Below are 20,120 nucleotides of genomic sequence, written 5' to 3'. Positions count from 1 at the left end.
AAATACTGTTATTTTTTAAATGTGATTTTTGACTTTGCCTTAATGTTTGAATAATACATCCTTTTCACAAGAGTAAGGAAGGGTCTCATTAGTAAACATGGGCAGAATACCTTTGAAAAAATAAATACTTTGGATCAGTTTTAGGTTTACAGAAAACTGGCAACATACAGAGAGTTCACATAGATTCCTTACTCAGTTTCTCCATTGTTAACATCTTATACTATCATAGTACATGTATCAAAACTAGGAAGCCAACACCGGTGCATTTTTGTTAAATTCCAGACTTTAAGTGAATTTCATAATGTTGTTTTCCATAATATGATCCAAACCAGGATACCACATTGCATTTAGAAAAATATGTCTTAAAAAATAATTTATCTAATTTTTCTAGATACATACGAGTAATGTGTTGTAAGCTTGAGGGGTGCAAGGGGTATTGCTGTGGTTGTTGTTTTGGCAGCATCTAGATTAGTACTTGTTATGTAGCTGTCACTCATTAAGTATTTGCATGATCGAATGAGTCTGAGACACATACTTTTTTTTTCCACCTATATTTTTTTTATTAAATATTTTTATTTTTTTATAAATATAAAATGTATTTTTATCCCCAGGGGTACAGGTCTATGAATCGCCAGGTTTACACACTTCACAGTGAGACACATACTTTGAGAGTAAAAACTTTGAGAGTAAAAACCCATGAACCTACTTCCCTATAGAGCTAGATGAAGTTTTGTTAAATTTATTTGTGGGTGTTGTGTTGTGTTTTGTTTTGTCTTAGTTTTCTTTCTGATGAAAAATTTGGGAAAAATTTTGGAAATGATTGAACTAACTCTGGTTGAATTTGTATGGTATATAAAATGAATAGAGGTTAAAACATATGTAAACTTTTGACAGAATATATGAACTATATGAATTTTGGCAGAATATATGAATATATGAGACTGTTATAGCTACATAGCTTTTACCTTTTTAAGCAATATAGATATGATACAAGGATGTTAAATAAAAATATGGTATTTAAATTCTCTATTTGAACTTACACTAGAATATTCAACCTTTATACCATGGATAATCTGTTACAGCTGTTTTTGTTGCACCTGTTTTCCTGCTTAATAATTAAATTTCCTGAATCTTAAAATTGGCCCTGTTTCCATCAATGCATCACAGTAATGACAGTTTATTGCTATCTAATACTAAATTCACTTATTTATTGTTTCTTATTTCACTTATTCACTAATTTCACTTATTGTTTCTTAGCTCACTGAAATGCAAGCTGAGAGTAGTTATTATAGCCCTCAGAAAGTAAAATCCAGAGAAGTACTGTGTTGGGAACAAGAAGGAACTACAGTTGAGGTAATCTTTCAATATTGAACATATATATTTAAAACTTTTTTGAATGGTCCTTATGTTAATATTTAATAAATGCAGGCTTTTATCATAGTGGTGTGTATTTTAAAACACACCACTATGATAAAAGCCTGCATTAAAATATATTCATGTTTTTTTCTATTTTAGTCATCAGTAGTATTGGGTTGAAATAATTATTACTTTAACAGATTCTACTATAACATGCAACATGAATTCTTTCATTTTTACATTTAACTTGTGTGAGCTCCTATGTATGTGTGGATTAATGTTCATAAGGTGCCAGTCATTGAGGATACAGAGATAAGTAAGATGTTTCTTAATTTAGTAGGGTTTATGATCTGAGGAGAATAAATTTGGAAAGTCCACAATCCTAAAGAAGTTTCTACTAATTCAGTAATTCTACAAGGAAAGCCTGTAACTTTTTTGAGCCTGTAACATTTTTATGAAATTCAGATTCTTAGTTCTAATGTTTCCTTCCCTCTTACAGGCCCTTATGATGGGAGAGCCTTTCTTTGATTGCCAGATTGGTTTTGTAGGTTGCAGAGCCTTGTGCCTTAAAGGAATTATGGGTGTTAAAGATTTTGAAGAGAATATGAATAGAAGTGAAACTGTAAGTCAAATTCACCCCATTTCCCCCTTTTTTGGATAGAATACAGGGATAATGAAGTGCTTATTGAAGTGTTTAACCATACCAAAAAATCTGTTAGACTGAATATATCTTTGGCTTAAGAGAGGAACTTTACTGTTTTCCCCTGTAAGAAATTATAGAGCTCAGGGGAATTTAGAAAGTTGGTAGCACTTAACACCTGGACAGTAGTTCCAAATTCTTTCCAATTCATAAATGTTTCTTCTTTCTTGTTTATGGCAGCTACTTGTAGTTCCTTTTTGGTTTGTTAAAATGTTCTTTGCCAAGATAGGCAGTGAAAATGGAGACAGCATTCCTTGTCTTTTTACAGGATTTAAAGTTGTAGTGATTTCTATTGACTACTGAATGGGTGTTATAAAACCAAGGTTTTATTTTCTTTAACAGTTCAGTGATTTTTCCTCCTGTTCAAAAATTTTGCATTTATTTTCAGGAAGCCTGTTTCTTTATTTGTGGTGAAAATTTGAGTATGAAAGGGTTGACATATCTTACAAATTCATTGTTTGATTACCGAAGCCCAGAAAATAATGGTACTCGTGCTGAATTTATCTTGGATGCAGCTCATCATAAGGTCAGAGAATATATATTTGAGCCAATTTCTAGGCTGTGTTTAGGTGGACATTTTGTGTGAATACTTGTAATTGCCATTTTTCTTCTCAAGTAATACATTTGAATGCTAGTTTATTGAAGCATTAATATTTTTGTCCCGCTTCTCCATCTAGAGAAATTTGATGCGTACACAAAGGTCTCCACTTCTGGATACTGTGTAGTCAGTTAGTTTGTTTATCCGTTCCCAACTGTTAAAATAGTCATGGGGGAAACTTGTAGAATGATCTTTTAATTGCAGTTACTTTTGGATATGGGATTAATGGGAAGAGATGAATTTCACATTTTACTATGTATGTGTCTTACTGTTATTAGAATTTTACATGTAAAATTAATGTACTTTTAGGGAATAAATTTAGAAATTCAAAAAAGGTAACCTGAAAATTAGTATAAAAGAATAAATAATACATATTTTAATGCTTTTTACTACATTTACTTTTGTAAATAATTTAATTTTAATTTGCATATTTCCATATCTTTTAAATATTTTAGGTATATCTTTAGTATTTGAGTTTCATATAAGCATACTGGAATATGTAAGGTTTAAATGTATTTGAGAGTATACATTGGACAGTTTTGTGATGGTCACGGTTGTACTATCCTATTCCATTATAGGTATTCATTAACTAGACATTACTGATAAAGTGGTCAAAATGTCTAGTAGAATTATGGATGCTTTCTTATGTTGTCTTTAGTAGAGTTAACATTAACTTTCTTAGAAATGAATTCTTTGGATAGCCTCTGTTCTTTTGTTTTGGTAATCCTTTGAGTTGACATTTGAGTTCTATATAAAGATGTATGTTTGATTCATGACTTACCAGGTTTTAAACTCAGTCTCTTTGATACAATGTGTGTTCTGTTTGTTTTCCTTTGTGCCAGCAGGAGACATATACTGAGATAGCTGGAATGCAAAGGTTTGGGGCTTTTTACATGGATTACCTGTATACAATGGAGAACATCAGTGGCAAAGGTACTAGTTTCTTTCCTTTATGTTTGCTTTTCCTTGAACAACGGAGACAAAAGACTGTTCAGGATCAGTTGGTCCTTGACCAGCTGTAATCTGTTACATCAGCTTTGCCTTCTGTTATTTTGGAGAATGGTGTAATTATAATAGCATGTTATAATTTTCTTAGACACTTAGATTCTTAGTCCTTTCTTTGTGTAGTTGATTGAAAAGACATTTTATATAACCAACCAGATTTAGTTCTGTTATGTACCAAATGTTAAAATTTTGATACATCAGATTTCATGTTGCATTAAGTTGTCAAAAAGCATAAACATTTCTCTTTCTGTATTAAATACATTTCAAAGGTTATGTAGATCTTTTTATTAAAAAACTGTTGTTTCAAGCAGAATAGTGGAAATAAATTCTTTTGGAGATTATGAATATAGTCTTATATGTTTTATAAGCAATCATGTTTTTAAAAAATTTTATTGATACTTTACATGTTCATCAGTATACTCTGTTGTGCTTATTCTCATCTTTTTTCATATTGGAACCTTATGAAAATAGGTTTATCCTTTTTTGTTAATTTTTCATATATTAATGATTTTTATGAGTTAGGTGATGAGTTTGATATAGTGAATGCTAAGAAGACCAAAGCATTTTTTAGCAGACTAATAGGTGGTGTTTATACACTTAAGTAAATGATTATAATATAGCACATTAAGAACAATAATTAAAGTGGAGAGCTAAGAGAGGTCTAGGTCAGAAAGTGACTACTTTTATGGGTTGGGTTAAAGACTTCACAAAGGAGTTGATCATGAAAAATCATTAAGTTTTGTTAGATGAAAACAGAAGGAGAGAGCAGTAACTTTCTTCTTCCTCCTTTTGTAATAGATTTCTAAATGTTGGTATTCTCATTGATCAAACCTTGGGTTTACTTCTTTCCCTAAAGTCTTTGCTGAGGTTCTCTCATTCTTTTCCATTGATTTGGTACCTTTTATATGTTGTTGATGCACATATTTATAATTTTAGTCCAGGTTTCCTTCATTTAGAATTAAATATCTATTGCATATTTGGTATTTTTACTTCTTTATGTGTCTCACAGATATTTCAAAACTGAATGTGTTCAAATAGAAATATTAAAATCCTTATGACTGTCCACTGCCTTCTGCTTTTCCCTTAGTTTCAATATTCTTGTCTTGGAAAATTGTTCTTCTGTGTTCTGGTTGCTCAAGCTAGAAACCTAGTAATCATTGTGACACACTTCTCTCCTAGCTTCTAGTCCATCAACACATTTTTGTCACATTTCATCTACAGATGGTCAGTGACTTCTCGTAAATTCCACTGTTACTACTCTCTTCTGATCTGTTGTCCTCTCTACATTTTAATAGCTTTTTACTGTCGTCTGTCTCCCCATGCTTTCAGATTAGTTTAATTCTGTGCTTTAAACACTCACTCACTGACTTTGCATTGCTTTATTTAAAATAATGTTTAAATTGTGTACCAGATTTTGGTCTTGAGTTACTTGGAGGATAGTGATAACCACTAAGGAGGATAGATACAAGTAGGATTTTTGGAGGAAAAGTTGTGTTTGGAGGTACCTGTGGACATTGAGGTAGAGATATTCAGTAACCAATTATATATAGGAAAGGGTAACTAAGAACTTCACAAATTGTTATAGTGTCGTAGTTACCAAATATAGGATGGTAAGTTTCTTCTGGTTCAGTATGAAGTCTTCTGCATGTGTTATGGATTCCATATCTTGTGAGGAGGTGGAATATCAAGTAGTTGTCCTTCAGGGGAAGGAAAAAAGCACTAAAAATTTATTATGTGCATATGTTGCTTCTACACTTTCTAAAAGATAGAAGCATAGTTTATATTTGCTTATATATATTCAGTGTGAGAAACTGGTAATTGGTTAACCTTTAAATTTTTCATATTTTTCATTTCTAAGAATAGGATACAATGTTACAAATATTTTAGTCCTTAACTTTTTTTCCAACAACTATTAGATTATAACATGCAAACCGGAAATTTCTATATGTGTATATATGGAATAACAAAGAATTATAATGGAAATACCTGTGTGTAATAAATTTAAATTATTTTTTGTCTGTGGTCCTGAGACCAAAGACTAAACTGAAATCCTTTGTTTGAAATTATAGAAAAGTAATTTTGAAAAATAACTTTTGAAAAAGTTATTAGCAAGTGTGGATACAGGGGCACCTAGGTGGCTCAGTTGGTTAAGCATCTGCCTTTGGGTCATGATCTCAGGGTCCTGGGATCAAGCCCTGCATCAGGCTTCCTGCTCAGCGGGGAGTCTGTTGCTCCCTCTCCTTCTGATCTTCCTCCCTGCTTATGCTCTCTCTGTGTCTCAAATAAATAAATAAATTCTTAAAAAAAAAAAGTGTGGATACAGAACTTTTGTGTTTAAATGGGCCTTCCAAGATTCTAAAGGTATTAAGTGCTGGGAAGCCTTACTTGCCTATTTCTGTTCGAATAAATAAAGTGGCTTAAGAATTAGAAATTACCAAGCTGAGGAGTCCAAGGTGATGGAGGTGTAGGAGACTGTAGTTTTGTCTAGTCCCAGGAGTTCAGCTTAGATAGCTTTGAAGTCATTCTGAACACCTGCAAACATAACTGGAGATCTAAGAAAAGAATAGCTGCACCTCTACAAATAGAAAAGCAAACACTTTCTGCAAGAATGACAAGATAGAAAAACCACCTCAGAAAAGAGGACAAGAGGGACCACTGACTGCCAGGGACCTAATCAGTATAGGTATAAGCAAGATGTTGGAACTAGAGTTCAGAATAACAATGATAAAGATAATTGGCTGGGCTTGAAAAAAGCATAGAAAACACTAGAGAATCCCTTTGGGAGAAATAAAAGAACTAAAATCTAATCAAGTTGAAATCAGAAAGGCTGTCAATAAGATGCAATAAAAATTGGAGGCTTGAACTACAATTCTGAGGCAGAAGAGAGAATGAGTGATATAGAAGACTAAATGATGGAGAATGAAGAAGCGGAGAGGAACACCTGGGTGGCTCAGTCAGTTAAACATCTACCTTCAGCCCAGGTCATAATCCCAGGGTTCTGGGATCAAGTTCTGTATCAGGGTCCTTGTTCAACATGGATCCTGCTTCTCCCTCTGCTTGCTTCTCACCCTACTTGTGTGCTCTATCATTCTCTCTGACAATTAAATGTATAAAATCTTAAAAAAAAATAAGTTGAAGAAAGAGAAAGAAACAACTACTGGATCATGAAGGGAGAATTCAAGAGACAAGTGATACCAGAAAGTGAAACAATAGAGTAATTGGGATCCAGAAGATGAGGAAAGAGAGAGTAGGGTAGAAGGTATATTGGAGCAAATTATAGTGGAGAATTCCCTAACTGGGGGAAGGAAACAGGCATTCAAGTCCAGGAGGCACAGAGAACCCCTCTCAAAATCAATAAAAATAGATTAACACCTCAATATATAATAGTGAAACTTGCAAATCTCAGAGACAAAGAGAAAATCCTGAAAGCAGCTCGGGACAAGAAGTCTGTAACCTACAAGAGTAGAAACATTAGACTGGCAGCAGACCTCTCCTCAGAGACTTGGCAGGCCAGAAAGAACTGACATGATATATTCAGGATGCTAAATGAGAAAAATATTCAGCCAAGAACACTTTATCCAGTGTGGGTGTCATCAAAATAGAAGGAGAGATAAAAAGCTTCCAGGACAAACAAACTAAAATAATTTATGATAACTAAACCAGCCCTGAAAGAAATATTAAAGGGGATCCTTTAAGTGATCAGAGAGCCCAAAAGTAACACAGACCAGAAAGGAACAGAGACAATATACAAAAACAGTGACTTTATAGGTAATACAGTGGCACTAACTTCCCATCAGTGGTTACTCTGAATGTGAATGGACTAAATGCCCCAATCAAAAGACACAGGGTGTCACATTGGATAAAAAAGCAAGGCCCATCATACACTATCTGCAAAAGACTCATTTTAGACCCAAAGACACCTCCAGATTGAAAGTGAGGGGGTGGAAAACCATTTATCATGCTAATGGACATAAAAATAAAGCTGGGATGGCAATCCTTATATCAGACAAATTAGATTTTGAACAAAAGACTAATAAAAGATGAGGGACACTGTATCATAATTAAAGGGTCTATCCAACAAGATCTAACAATTGTAAACATTTATGTCCTTAACATGGGAGCAGCCAATGAAATAAGCCAATCAATAACAAAATTAAAGAAACACATTGATAATAATATAATAATAGTAAAGGACTTTAACACCCTCCTCACTGCAATGGACAGATCATCTAAGCAGAAGATCAACAAGGAAACAAGGGCTTTGAATGACACACTGGATCAGATGGATTCACAGATATGTTCAGGACATTTCAACCTAAAGCAACAGAATACACATTCTTCTCAAGTGCACATGGAACATTCTCCAAAATAGACCACATCCTGGGCCACAGATCAGGTCTCAATTGGTACCAAAAGATCTCCAGAATAGATCACATCTTGGGTCACAGATCAGGTCTCAGCTGGTACCAAAAGATCATCCTCTGCATATTTTCAGATCACAGTGCTTTGAAACTTGAACTCAATGACAAGAGGACATTTGGAAAGAACTCAAATACATGGAGGTGAAAGAACATCCTACTAAAGAATAAATGGGTCAACCAGGAAATTAAGGAAGAATTAAAAAAATTCATGGGAACAAATGAAAATGAAAACAAAATGGCTCCAAACCTTTGGGATGCAACAAAGGTGGTCCTAAGAGGGAAGTATGTAGCAATACAAGCCTTTCTCAAGAAACAAGAAAGGTCTCAAATAAAAAACTTAACCCTACACCTAAAGGAGCTGGAGAAAGAATGGCAGATAAAGTCTAAACCCAGCAAGAGAATTAAGAAAGATTAGAGCAGAAATCAATGAAATAGAAACCAAAAGAACAGAACAGATCAATGAAATTAGGAGCTGATTCCTTGAAAGAATTAATAAGATTGCTAAACCCCTAGGCAGACTTATCAAAAAGAAAAGAGAAAGGACCCAAATAAATAAAATAATGAGTGAAAGAGGAGAGACTATTACCAACACCAAACAAATACAAACAATTATAAGAACATATTTTGAACAACCATATTCCAACAAATTAGACAGTCTGGAAGAAATGGATTCATTCCTACAGATGTATAAACTACCAAAACTGAAATGGAAAGAAATAGGAAACCTTAACGGACTCATAACCTGCAAGGAAATTAAAGCAGTAATCAAAAATTCCACAACAAACAAGAGCCTAGGACTGGATGGCTTCCCAGGGGAATTCTACCAAAAATCTAAATAATACCTATTCTTCTGAAGCTCTTTCAAAAAATAGAAATAGAAGAAAAACTTCCAAACTCTATGAGGCCAGGATTACTTGATCCCCAAAACCAGACAAAAACCCCACCAGAAAGAATTACAGACCAATATTCCTGATGAACGTGGATGCAGAATTCTCACCAAAATACTAGCCAGTAGGATCCAACAGTACATTCAAAGGGTTATTCACCACAACCAAGTGGAATTTGTTCCCATCTACAAGGGTGGTTCAACATCCACAAATCAATCAACATGATACACTACATTAATAAAAGAAAGGACAAGAACAGTATGGTCCTCTCAATAGATGCAGATAAAGCATTGACAAAGTACAGCATACTTTCTTTTTTTTTTTTTTTAAAAGATTTTATTTATTTGATAGATCACAAGCAGGCAGAGAGGCAGGCAGAGAGAGAGGAGGAAGCAGGCTCCCTGCTGAGCATAGAGCCCGATGCGGGGCTCGATCCCAGGACTCAGAGACCATGACCTGAGCCGAAGGCAGCGGCTTAACCCACTGAGCCACCCAGGCGCCCCTACAGCATACTTTCTTGATTAAAACTCTTTACAGTGTAGGCATAGCGGGAACATACCCCAATATCATAAAAGCCATGTATCAAAAGCCCACAGAGAATCTTGTTCTCAATGGAGAAAAGCTGAGAGTTTTTCCCCTCAGGGCAGGAACACACAGGAATGTCCATTCTCACCAGTGTTGTTCAACATAGTACTAGAAGTCCTAGCTTCAGCAGTCAGATAACAAAAAGAAATAAAAGGCATCCAAGTGGGCAGAGAAGTCAGACTCTCACTCTTCACAGAGGACATGGTATTCTATGTGGAAAACCCAAAAAACTCCTGCCCCAAATTGCTAGAACTTGTACAGGAATTCAGCAAAGTGGCAGGATATAAAATCAATGCACAGAAATCAGCTGCAATTCTATATACTAACAATGAGACAGAAGAGAGAGAAATTAAGGAGTCAATCCCATTTACAATTACAAAATCCTCAAACCCATGAGATACCTAGGAATAAACCTAACCGAAGAGGCAAAGGATCTGTACTCAGAAAACTAAAAGAACACTCATGAAAGAAATTGAGGAAGACACCAAAAAATGGAAAAATGTTCCATGCTCATGGATTGGAAAAACATATTGTTAAAATGTCTTTGCTGCCTAGAGCAATCTACACATTCAATGCAGTCCTTATCAAAGTACTGTCAACTTTTTTCACAGGGCTATAACAAATACTAAAATTTGTATGGAGTCAGGAGAGTCCCTGAATGGCCAAAGGAATGTTGAAAAAGAAAACCAAACTTTGATGGCATCACAATTCTGGACTTCAAGCTCTATTACAAAGTTGGAATCATCAAGACATTATGTTACTGTCACAAAAACAGCCACATAGATCAATTGAACAGAATAGAGAACCCAAAAATGGATCTTCAGCTCAATGGTCAAATCATCTTCAACAGAGCAGGAAAGAATATCCAATGGAAAAAGGACCTTTCTCTTTAACAAATAGTGTTGGGAAATTGGACAGCCACATGCAGAAGAATGAAACTGGACTTTTTTTTTTTTTTTGCTATATATAAAAATGGACTCGAAGTGGATGAAAGACCTAAAAGTGAGATAAGAATCCATCAAAATCCTAGAAGAGAACACAGGCAGCAACCTCTGTGACCTCATCTACATCAACTTCTGGCTAGAATGTCTCTAAAGGCAAGGGAAGCAGGGCAAAAATGAATTATTGGGACTTGATCAAGATAAAAAGCTATTGTACAGCAAAGGAAACAGTAGAAAAAAACCGAAAGACAACCTACAGAATGGGAGAAGATACTTACAAATGTCTTACCAGGTAAAGGGCTAGTATCCAAAATGTATAAAGATCTTCTCAAACTCAACACCCAAAGAACAAAAAATCCAGTCAGGAAATGGGCAGAAGATGTGATCAGGCATTTCTCCAAAGAAGGCCTATAAATGGCCAACAGACAAATGAAAAAATGCTCCACATCACTTGGCATCAGGGAAATACAAATCAAAACCACAGTGAGATACCCCCTCAAACTGGTGAGAATGGCCAAAATTAACAAGGAAAGAAACAACAGATGTTGGTGAGGATGTGTAGAAAGTGGAACCCTCTTATATTATTGGTAGGCATGTAGGCATACAGCCACTCTAGGAAACACTATGGAGACTCCTCAAAAAGTTCTAAATAGGGCTACCCTATGGCACAACAGTTACACTATTAGGGATTTACCCCAAATATACAAAACTAGTAATCTGAAGGGCCAGCTGAACCCCAGTGTTTATATAGCATGATGTCCACAGTAAGATGTGGTATATATATATATACAATGGAATACTACTCAGCCATCAAAAAAAAAATCTTGCCATGTGCAATGACGTGGTTGGAACTAGAGGGTATTATGCTAACTGAAATAAGTCAGAGAAAGACAATTATAGAATTCACTCATGTGGAATTTAGAAAACAAAACAGGATCATAGAGGAAGAAAGGGAAAAACGAGATGAAATCAGAGAGGGAGACAAACCATGAGAGACTCTTAATTATAGGAAACAAACTGAGGGTTGATGGAGGGGAAGGGGGTTAGGGGAATGGGGTACCTGGTGACACAATGTTCCTATGTCAATTGTATCTCAGTAAAGCTAAAAAAAAAACTAGAAATCACCATATGTCGTCATTTATAATGTGGAATTATGTATTAAGAACAAATCTCTAATGTATGGAGTGTTCATATTAGTTAAGCAGAAATACCTGTAAGTAGAGCCAGTATTTTTTTAGAAGATAGCCCTTGGTTTCCACCTCTGTATATGGGTAGATAAGGGATTGAAGAATTTGGGTTTTGTATCATGTAGGTGGTCATAGTAATTTTGTTCTAGATAAAGTTTAAAGCCGGTAAAACCTATTGTTGTTTTCCATGATCACTATACAACTGTCACAGTGCCCTGTGAACATTTTTTCAGCAAAATTTCTAAGATAAAATAGTAAAATGCAATTCCCTCTACTCAGCCTTCCTAATTAACATCATAGTATTGTGTATAGAATCATTGGATATTAGCCAGTTAGATTTTAGAGACTAATTTTCTTAAGAATGACTATTTAAATTTTGTTGCACTTCTTGTAACTTTAAATAGAGTATGGGAATAATTGTTATTTGAAAAAAATGTTTTTTGTTAATAATCACCATCTCATTTGTGTAGAGAAAATATATAGATTAACAGTGTTCTATGTATTCAGTCAATGGAGAATTTTTTAAAAAAAGATTTTATTTATTTATTTGACAGAGAGAGAGATCATAAGTAGGCAGAGAGGCAGGCAGAGAGAAAGGGGGAAGCAGGCTCCCTGCTGAGCAGAGAGCCCGATGTGGGGCTTGATCTCAGGACCCTGACACCATGACCTGAGCCGAAGGCAGAGGCATAACACACTGAGCCACCCAGGCACCCCTGGAGAATTGGTTTTAAGGCATTAACCTATAAGCTAAAAAGAGAAGAGTAATATTACAATTGGTATATCTGATTGCTTAAAATATTAATATGAGATGTGGTTTCTTGTAGGTTCTGCAAATCAACAAGACTTTTCTTCAGGAAAAAGTGAAGATATGGGAACGGTTCAGGAGAAATCTACAAAAAGCCTTGTTATAGGTCCTCTTGATTTTCGTTTGGATAGCAGTGCAGTACATAGAATTTTGAAAATGATTGTTTGTGCCTTGGAACATGAATATGAGCCATATGGTGGGCTAAAACCAGGTTTGTTTTTGTCCTCATTTTGAATCTCTTGCTAGTTGATTTGAATGATTATATAATCCAGTTTGTTGTAGTTTGCTAAATTATACTTTTTTTGTGTAATTTGCCTGTCTGATTTTCATGTATTTAGTTGTATGTAGAAGTTATGGGAGAGGTCAAGATTTGTAAATTATTTACATAAGTACTTTATTTACCAGTATTTGTCAGGATTTTATTACCACACTTTTGGATACTTTTTCTCATGTATATTCCTGAAATAATGATCATTTTCCCACTTCGTGGTTTCTGAAGAGCAGACATGAAGATGGACTCTGAACATACAAACTTAGATTTAAGGAGACATAGCTCTTACTGGTAAAAAACAATTTGTTGCTTACCTAATTTTTTCAATGTAGCATGAAGCTGTCATAATTTCCTAAAATACAAATTCACTTTTTATACAGTAAAGCACTCTCTATTAGGACATAATAGCATGTAAAGGACCCCTCTGACATTAGACTATGGCTTGAATTCTGACTCCTGCTTTTAGTGTTAGGAAATTTAAGTAATATCACTGATTTTTCATTTCTCTATCTTAGTAATGAGTTTAATTATTGGGCTAGTGATGGTTAAATTATCTCCTCAATATCTATTATTCTCTTATTTTATAGTAAAAGAAGTTTCTATGATAGCAGTTCTTTTATTTAAATTTTTTATTTATTTATTTGACAGAGAAATCACAAGTAGGTGGGGGGGGGAGGGGGAAGCAGGCTTCCCGCTGAGCAGAGACCCCCAATGTGGGGCTCAATCCCAGGACCCTGGGATCATGACCTGAGCTGAAGGCAGAGGCTTAAGCCACTGAGCTACTCAGGTGCCCCCTATAATAGCAGTTCTTTTTTTTTTTTAAGATTTTATTTATTTATTTGACAGAGATCACAAGTAGGCAGAGAGGCAGACAGAGAAAGAGAGGGGAAAGCAGACTCTCCGCTGAGCAGAGAGCCCGACGTGGGGCTCGATCCCAGGACCCTGAGATCATGACCTTGAGCCGAAGGCAGAGGCTTAACGCACTGAACCACCCAGGTGCCCCTATAATAGCAGTTCTTATGATAAAATTAAAGATAACACATTCCAAGTATAGTCACAGGACTTGAGGTTCTGACTATTGGGATGGGAGCAGAACTTTAGTTAAGTGAATTTTGGGGCTGTGACTTTAAAAGGAAATACACATACCTTCCTTTTTTTTCTTCACCCTTCCTTCTGGGTGGAAAAAAGTTATAATGGCTGGAGCTGGAGCTGCCATCTTTGACCCTGAAACGAAAGTTGCATGCTGAGGATAACAGCAATAAGATAGCAAGAACCTGGGTCTTTGGTAGCATGGTAGCACTGTCATCTCTTTAGATTGTTATATGAAATAAATTTCTGCTGTTCAAACTTTATTTGAATTTTGTCATAGCAAATTTACTGTTACCTAAGTATTACACTGGTAGGACCAACTTCCAAAGATCAGTGCATATAAATAGCATGTAACATTGTGTCTAGTGCATAAGAAGTGCTTGGCATGTTTCTGTAGTCATTTCTTATACTTTGCTTACATGCCTACTTCATCCCAGACATCATAAAAGGGCTAGTATATATGAGATGGTTAAAATAAAAGACAGTGACAGTACCAAATGTTGGGGAGAATGTGAAGAAACTATGTCACTCATCATTGCTGTTGGGAATGTAAAACATACAGCCACTTCTGAAAACACTTTGTCAGTTTCTTTAACAACTAGACCTGTAACTACCTGTAACTACTAACTACTAACTACTAAAACTATAACTATTGCCTGTAACTAATAGCCTAGCAACTGTACTCGTGGGCATTTATCCCAGAAAAATGAAAACTTAGGTTCACACAAAAATCAATACCTAATTTTTTTTTCTCATGTGAAAATCCAAGACAGTAGGTGCTCTAGTGTCCTCTGTCTTATTATTCTACCATTCTTTGAGATGTATCTCATCTATGTGGTCAGTGTTGGCCCACTATTGCAATATCTAATTTGAATCAACAGGAAAAATGGGGCAAGAGAAAATGGTAGTTATTGTGCTTTCATTTAATAATACGGCTCAGTCATCCTATTTACCAGAACTTAGTAACAAGTCCCTATTCCTAGCAGCAGGGATACTGGAAAGTGTAGTAGTCTCTGAGAGCCTCAGTACCAGTCTTATGTTCAGAGGGTTTTATTGCTAAAAGAATGATTATAATTAGTCTTTTTGACAGTAGGATGATTCCCTACATACATATATACAAACACACGTATATATAACATGAATTTTTATCTGAAGCAGTTTAACGCCTCAAGATTGTGACACACACATATCTATATATCTGTATATGTATCTATGTATCTATATATCTTTATAAACTGTATACATACATATCTATATGTATATAAACTGTATATATACATATATATGTATATATACTGCTGTCAGCTCACTTTAGTTTGATATACAGATAGTTCTCACTTTCCGTGGTAATTAGGAACCATAAAAATGTGCCAGCTGAAATCATGGAAGGTGATCATAATCAGTGGGACAAAATTGAAATTGTTTCACACTTTCAGATATTTTTGTCAAAATGCTAAAAGCTCTCTATTGGTATGGATGTATATAGAAATGAAGAAAATACTAAAGGGAATAGTAAAGTAAGAGTTTTAGTTAAAAAAAAAACCCAAAACAAACTTAAAAGTATTTTTTTTTTTTTAAGATTTTTAAAATTTGTTTGACAGACAGAGATCACAAGTAGGCAGAGAGGCAGGCAGAGAGAAAGGAGGAAGCAGGCTTCCCGCTGAGCAGAGAGCCCGATGCGGGGCTTGATCCCAGGACCCTGGGATCATGATCTGAGCTGAAGGCAGAGGCTTTAACCCACTGAGCCACCCAGGTGCCCCTTAAAAGTATTTTAAATGGTGCTTATCTCCTTGTCTGATAACTTACAATATAGAGGACTGTCTTTCCGACACTTGGGCAGATTGTTGTATTTCTAAGTTTGGATCAGATTCCCATACATTTTCAGTGTCATAAAAACCACTGAGAGTTCCTTTAATGGGAAGTATTTTGTTTATATCACTTCCTCTGGGACTTCTTCAGACATCTTCATTCTTTTTATCACAGCCACTTTCCTCGTCGACATTAGTCTGTCTTCACTAATTCCCCTAGCTGCATGTCAGGAGTCTCTCCAAGGGTACAGTGTTGCTATTACGACAGTCAGCTGTTTCTTCTGTAACTCCTTGTTTGTTATCAGTCTTTGTTTCTTTGCTGCACTTTCCTTTTTGATTGCTGGTTCTTTTCCATTTACCCATTTTTGTGAGATGTCACATGGGTTTATCACTGGTAACCAAGGAGGCACCACAACTGCATGCTTTGCTGTCTGTGCACGAGTTAGATAACGGATAAGAGATACCAGTAACCCAACTTTTGAAAGAAGTGACGGGATGGGTCACTGATCATGATGTATATCTGATGTGATGATTTGTGGGTTGAAGAACTTGCAGTAAGGTTTGTACTTTCCACATTTTTACAGTGGTAACTGATATTTGAACTTTTTTTGGGGAACTGGCATTTTTTCACTAAAACAGGATAACTAAAATTGATGTATGCCAGAACTGTGCAAAGTGAGGGCTGCTTCTGCATACATGTTTGCATGTAAATGAGTACATATATATTACATCTTAAGTACTTAGTTTTCCACTTTTTAAAAGCTATTTATTGGAAATATTGGAAATATTGGAAAGCACAAAATCTAAGGGCACAGTTCTGTGAATTTTGCAAACTTAACCACATCTATGTTACTGTTCAAGAAATGGAACCTTGGTAGCACTCCAGAAGTCCCCTTTGTGTTCTCTTGTCTTTACTCCTCTGACCCTGAGAGTAACTTCTCTCTCTACTTCTATCTTCTTGGATTTAGTTTTTGCTTAGCTTATAATTCATATAAATGGAATCACACAATATGTATGTTCTCTCTCTGGCTTTAGCTTGTTTATGAGATTCATTTCATTATGATGTAGTGTGTCATTGTGTGAATATACCGCCAATTATCCATTTTACTGTTGAGTATTTAGTTTCTAGGTTTTGGTTAACTATGGCAGTGATGCCACAGACATTCTAGTACATGCCTTTTGGTAAACATGTGTACTCCTTTCTATTGGGCATGTATGAGTGGAATCACTGAGGTAAAAGGATTGCATATGTTCACTTTTAGGAGGTATTTACAAACTGTTTTCCCAAGTGGTTGAACCGCTTTACATTCTTTTTTTTTTCTTCAAAGATTTTATTCATTTATTTGACAGACAGAGATCACAAGTAGGCAGTGAGGCAGGCAGAGAGAGAGGGGGAAGCAGGCTCCCTGCTGAGCATAGAGCCTGAAATGGGGCTTGATCTCAGGACCCTGGGATCATGACCTGAGCTGAAGGCAGAGGCTTTAACCCACTGAGCCACCCAAGCGCCCCATATTACTTTACATTCTTATCAGTGGTTTGGAGAGTTTTAATTGCCAGGGCTGGCAAACTATGACTTACTGCCTCTTTATGCAGCACATGAATTGATAGTGGGTTTTGTGTTTTAAATAGTTAGGAAAAATTAAAAGAATCATATTTTATGACCCATGAAAATTATATGAAATTTAATTTTCACTTTCTACAGGTAAAGTTTTATTGGGACATAATCATGCTCATAGAGTTTGGTATTATCTGTGGCTGCTTTTGTACTACAGTGGAAGAGTTGAGTAGTTGTGACAGACTATATGGCCCACAAAAACTAAAATAGTTTCTAAATGGCTCTTTATGTAAAAGGTTTGCTGATGTTTGGTTTGCATGCTTGCCAACACTTAGTATTAGTCTTTTCATTTTAACCATTCTAATGGGTCAGTAATGCTGTCCTGTGACTTTATTTGCACTTATCTAATGCCTAGGGATGTTATCTAGCTTTCCAAAGGATTTTTGGCAATTTAAAAATACCGTCCTTTGCTTGTTCAAGGCTTTGTAGCCCATTTTTCTATTCAGTTGTTTATTATTGGTTTTTAAATGGTTTTACATAAAAAAATTTTTAGTATGCTGTGGGTCCTTTGTATTGATATCTGTATCCATCTATCTGTGGCAAATATCATCTGTTTGTTGCTTGCTTTTGCATCATCTTAATGGTGTCTTTATCAACCGAAGCTGTTATTCTTTTAACAAAAGAGATTAAGTATTTCTTTAAAATATTTAAGAGTAATTTAAAATCAAATATGTAAATTTTTATATAGTAAAGACATTTACATTCTACAGTAACTTTTATGAGTATAACTTATATTTGTTAAAGGTAACACATTATTTTGCAGTTGCTTCATTGTTGAAAAGAGAAATATAATTTGTCCTTAAAATTTGGGAACCAATTAATTCACTTATTTAAAAATATTTTTTATTAAATTTTCATTATTTCATTTTAGATATTAAGGATGAAAGTGAAACAATACTGAATCCTGAAGAAGTGGCATCTTTGGAGGAATATATTCCTACTCGACATACAAGTGTTACTCTCCTCAAATGTACCTTCACTATTTTCATGGCTGAATTCAACTTGTTGGACCATTTGCTACCTGTCATTATGGGAGAAAAGGTATATTTTGCAGTTCACTACTTTTTTTTCTCATACATGCATATTTGCAAGTTCTATGATACTGTAAGAGGGAGATGATAGAGTAAAAGAATATGTCCTTATATAATCATCCATGGTGATGTTAAAACAATGTAACTATGATTGTTAATTCTTATATGTGTGTATATGTGTCTACATATATATTATATATAAATAACCTCAAGCTAAGGCTATATCAAGAAATGGTGAAGAGAACATGGGCCTAGAAGTCAGTCCATATACAAACTATGACACTTTGCTTTGTATCTCTAAACCTGTTTCTGAAAAACAAAACAAAACAAAACATTTGTCAAGTGGGCTGACAGATTGAGCTGGTAAAGAAGCAGTAAGCCTAGATGGATTCAGGTAGTTTATTACTTACATTGTAAACATAAAAGCAAATCATTAATCGTGTCAGCTTGTTGTGTCCCTTTCAGGACAGTCTTGAAACCAGAAGGTCAAAGTGACCTGCAGCACACATGTGCAGCATACCATTAAGCAGAATACCCTTTGTCAAGGATTCAATTCCATGTGTCGTCTAAGCAGTTAGAGAGATTATAGCTGTACATTGAGAATAGTAAGTGGAAACCACATATGTCACCTGAATGTGGGATGCTGATGAGAAAATGTCTCATTGCAGTTTCCCTCAAAAGAAGAAGGTGAGACACGGTCTTTTAGAAGCTCTGCAAGTCCTCCTATCTTGATGTGTTGTGAGAGTAATGGGATGTTCTCCCAAGGCTTAAATCGGCTGTGGCTACATCTTGCTTTGTGGTCTGCACGGATTTATGTAAGATTGTTAGGTTGTTGGCACAGAGCTGTTCCCTTACAGTAGCTAGCTCTTAGAATTATTTTTAGTATTAGATGAGATAATGCACATAAGCCTTTTGTACATATTAGGAACACAGTAATTACTACTTTATTGTTAATGAGGACTTATTAGATGCTTCACTTGATTAGGCCATTGCTTTCTGAGTTTGCCATATACATAATAAAGTATTATTTGTTATCTTTAGTTTCTTTTGGTTGTATTTCTTTTGATATGTACATAATGATGATTATAGAAATAAAAATGTCCTAACTTTAAATAAGAACTTGTGGAAGTATGACAGGGAATTGACTGTGATACGATAGTTTCATGTTGTGTATTTGCTCCATATTGTCCACTTGTAATTGTTATGTTGCTGGGTAAAGCGATCATCTTGGGAAAATTTCAGTGGAGAAAAAGCATGTCAGTATTAGACATTAACTTGAAAGCAGCTATGAGTAATGAGTTCAAGAAAGAGACAAAAAGAAAGAGACAAAAAAATGGAAGATTTCAGAAGAGCCCTCAATCTATTAAAAAAAAAAAAAAACCAAATCACATTCTGGAACTGAAAACTATAACACACTTCAGAAATAAAAAGATGGAAAACAATTTAAATGCAAATCACAGAAAATAGAGTGTAGCTGTTTTAATACCAGAAAGTGTGAGCTTAAGGCAAGAAATATTATTAGAAATAGCTGTTTTAAAATAATGAGTGTTAACTCTATGAATGGAACAACATAGATAGTTCTTACAGATGGCATGTTGAATTAAAGCAGGCAGTCAGGAGCATGTACTGTATGATTCCATAACGTTCACGAACACGCAAAACTAGTCTGTGGTGATTGCAGTGCAAATATTGGCTGCCTCTGGAGAGAGTCAGCCGATCTGTTGCCTGAGAAGGGATATATTGTAGAGTGCCTGAAATGCGTGGTGGTTACAGATGTAAAATTTTATTGAGTTCTCCACTTAAGATTTGTGTGCTTTACCA

At 35.2% G+C, this 20,120-nt stretch overlaps 1 protein-coding gene across 9 annotated transcripts in view; it reads left to right on the top strand.

Annotated features, from left to right (window-relative positions):
• Positions 1-20,120, top strand: part of VPS13B (vacuolar protein sorting 13 homolog B) — a 746,538-nt gene that overhangs the window by 84,463 nt on the left and 641,955 nt on the right. For all 9 annotated transcript variants that reach the window (XR_004382801.1, XM_032858607.1, XM_032858609.1 and 6 more), the window contains exons 9-14: positions 1,258-1,353; positions 1,856-1,978; positions 2,445-2,582; positions 3,500-3,587; positions 12,505-12,696; positions 18,140-18,309. Coding sequence is in view for 8 of the 9 variants with exons in the window: in XM_032858607.1 (XP_032714498.1) it covers positions 1,258-1,353; positions 1,856-1,978; positions 2,445-2,582; positions 3,500-3,587; positions 12,505-12,696; positions 18,140-18,309 (807 nt within the window). In the remaining variant the exon portion in view is untranslated. The remainder of the gene's footprint in view (positions 1-1,257; positions 1,354-1,855; positions 1,979-2,444; positions 2,583-3,499; positions 3,588-12,504; positions 12,697-18,139; positions 18,310-20,120) is intronic.

The sequence above is a fragment of the Lontra canadensis genome, unplaced genomic scaffold (genome assembly GCF_010015895.1).
Source record: "Lontra canadensis isolate GAN:19392208 unplaced genomic scaffold, GSC_riverotter_1.0 scaffold15, whole genome shotgun sequence".
Classification (NCBI taxonomy): domain Eukaryota; kingdom Metazoa; phylum Chordata; class Mammalia; order Carnivora; family Mustelidae; genus Lontra; species Lontra canadensis.
The sequence above is the reverse complement of the archived record's forward strand: the minus strand, read 5'-3'. Positions and strand labels throughout refer to the sequence as shown.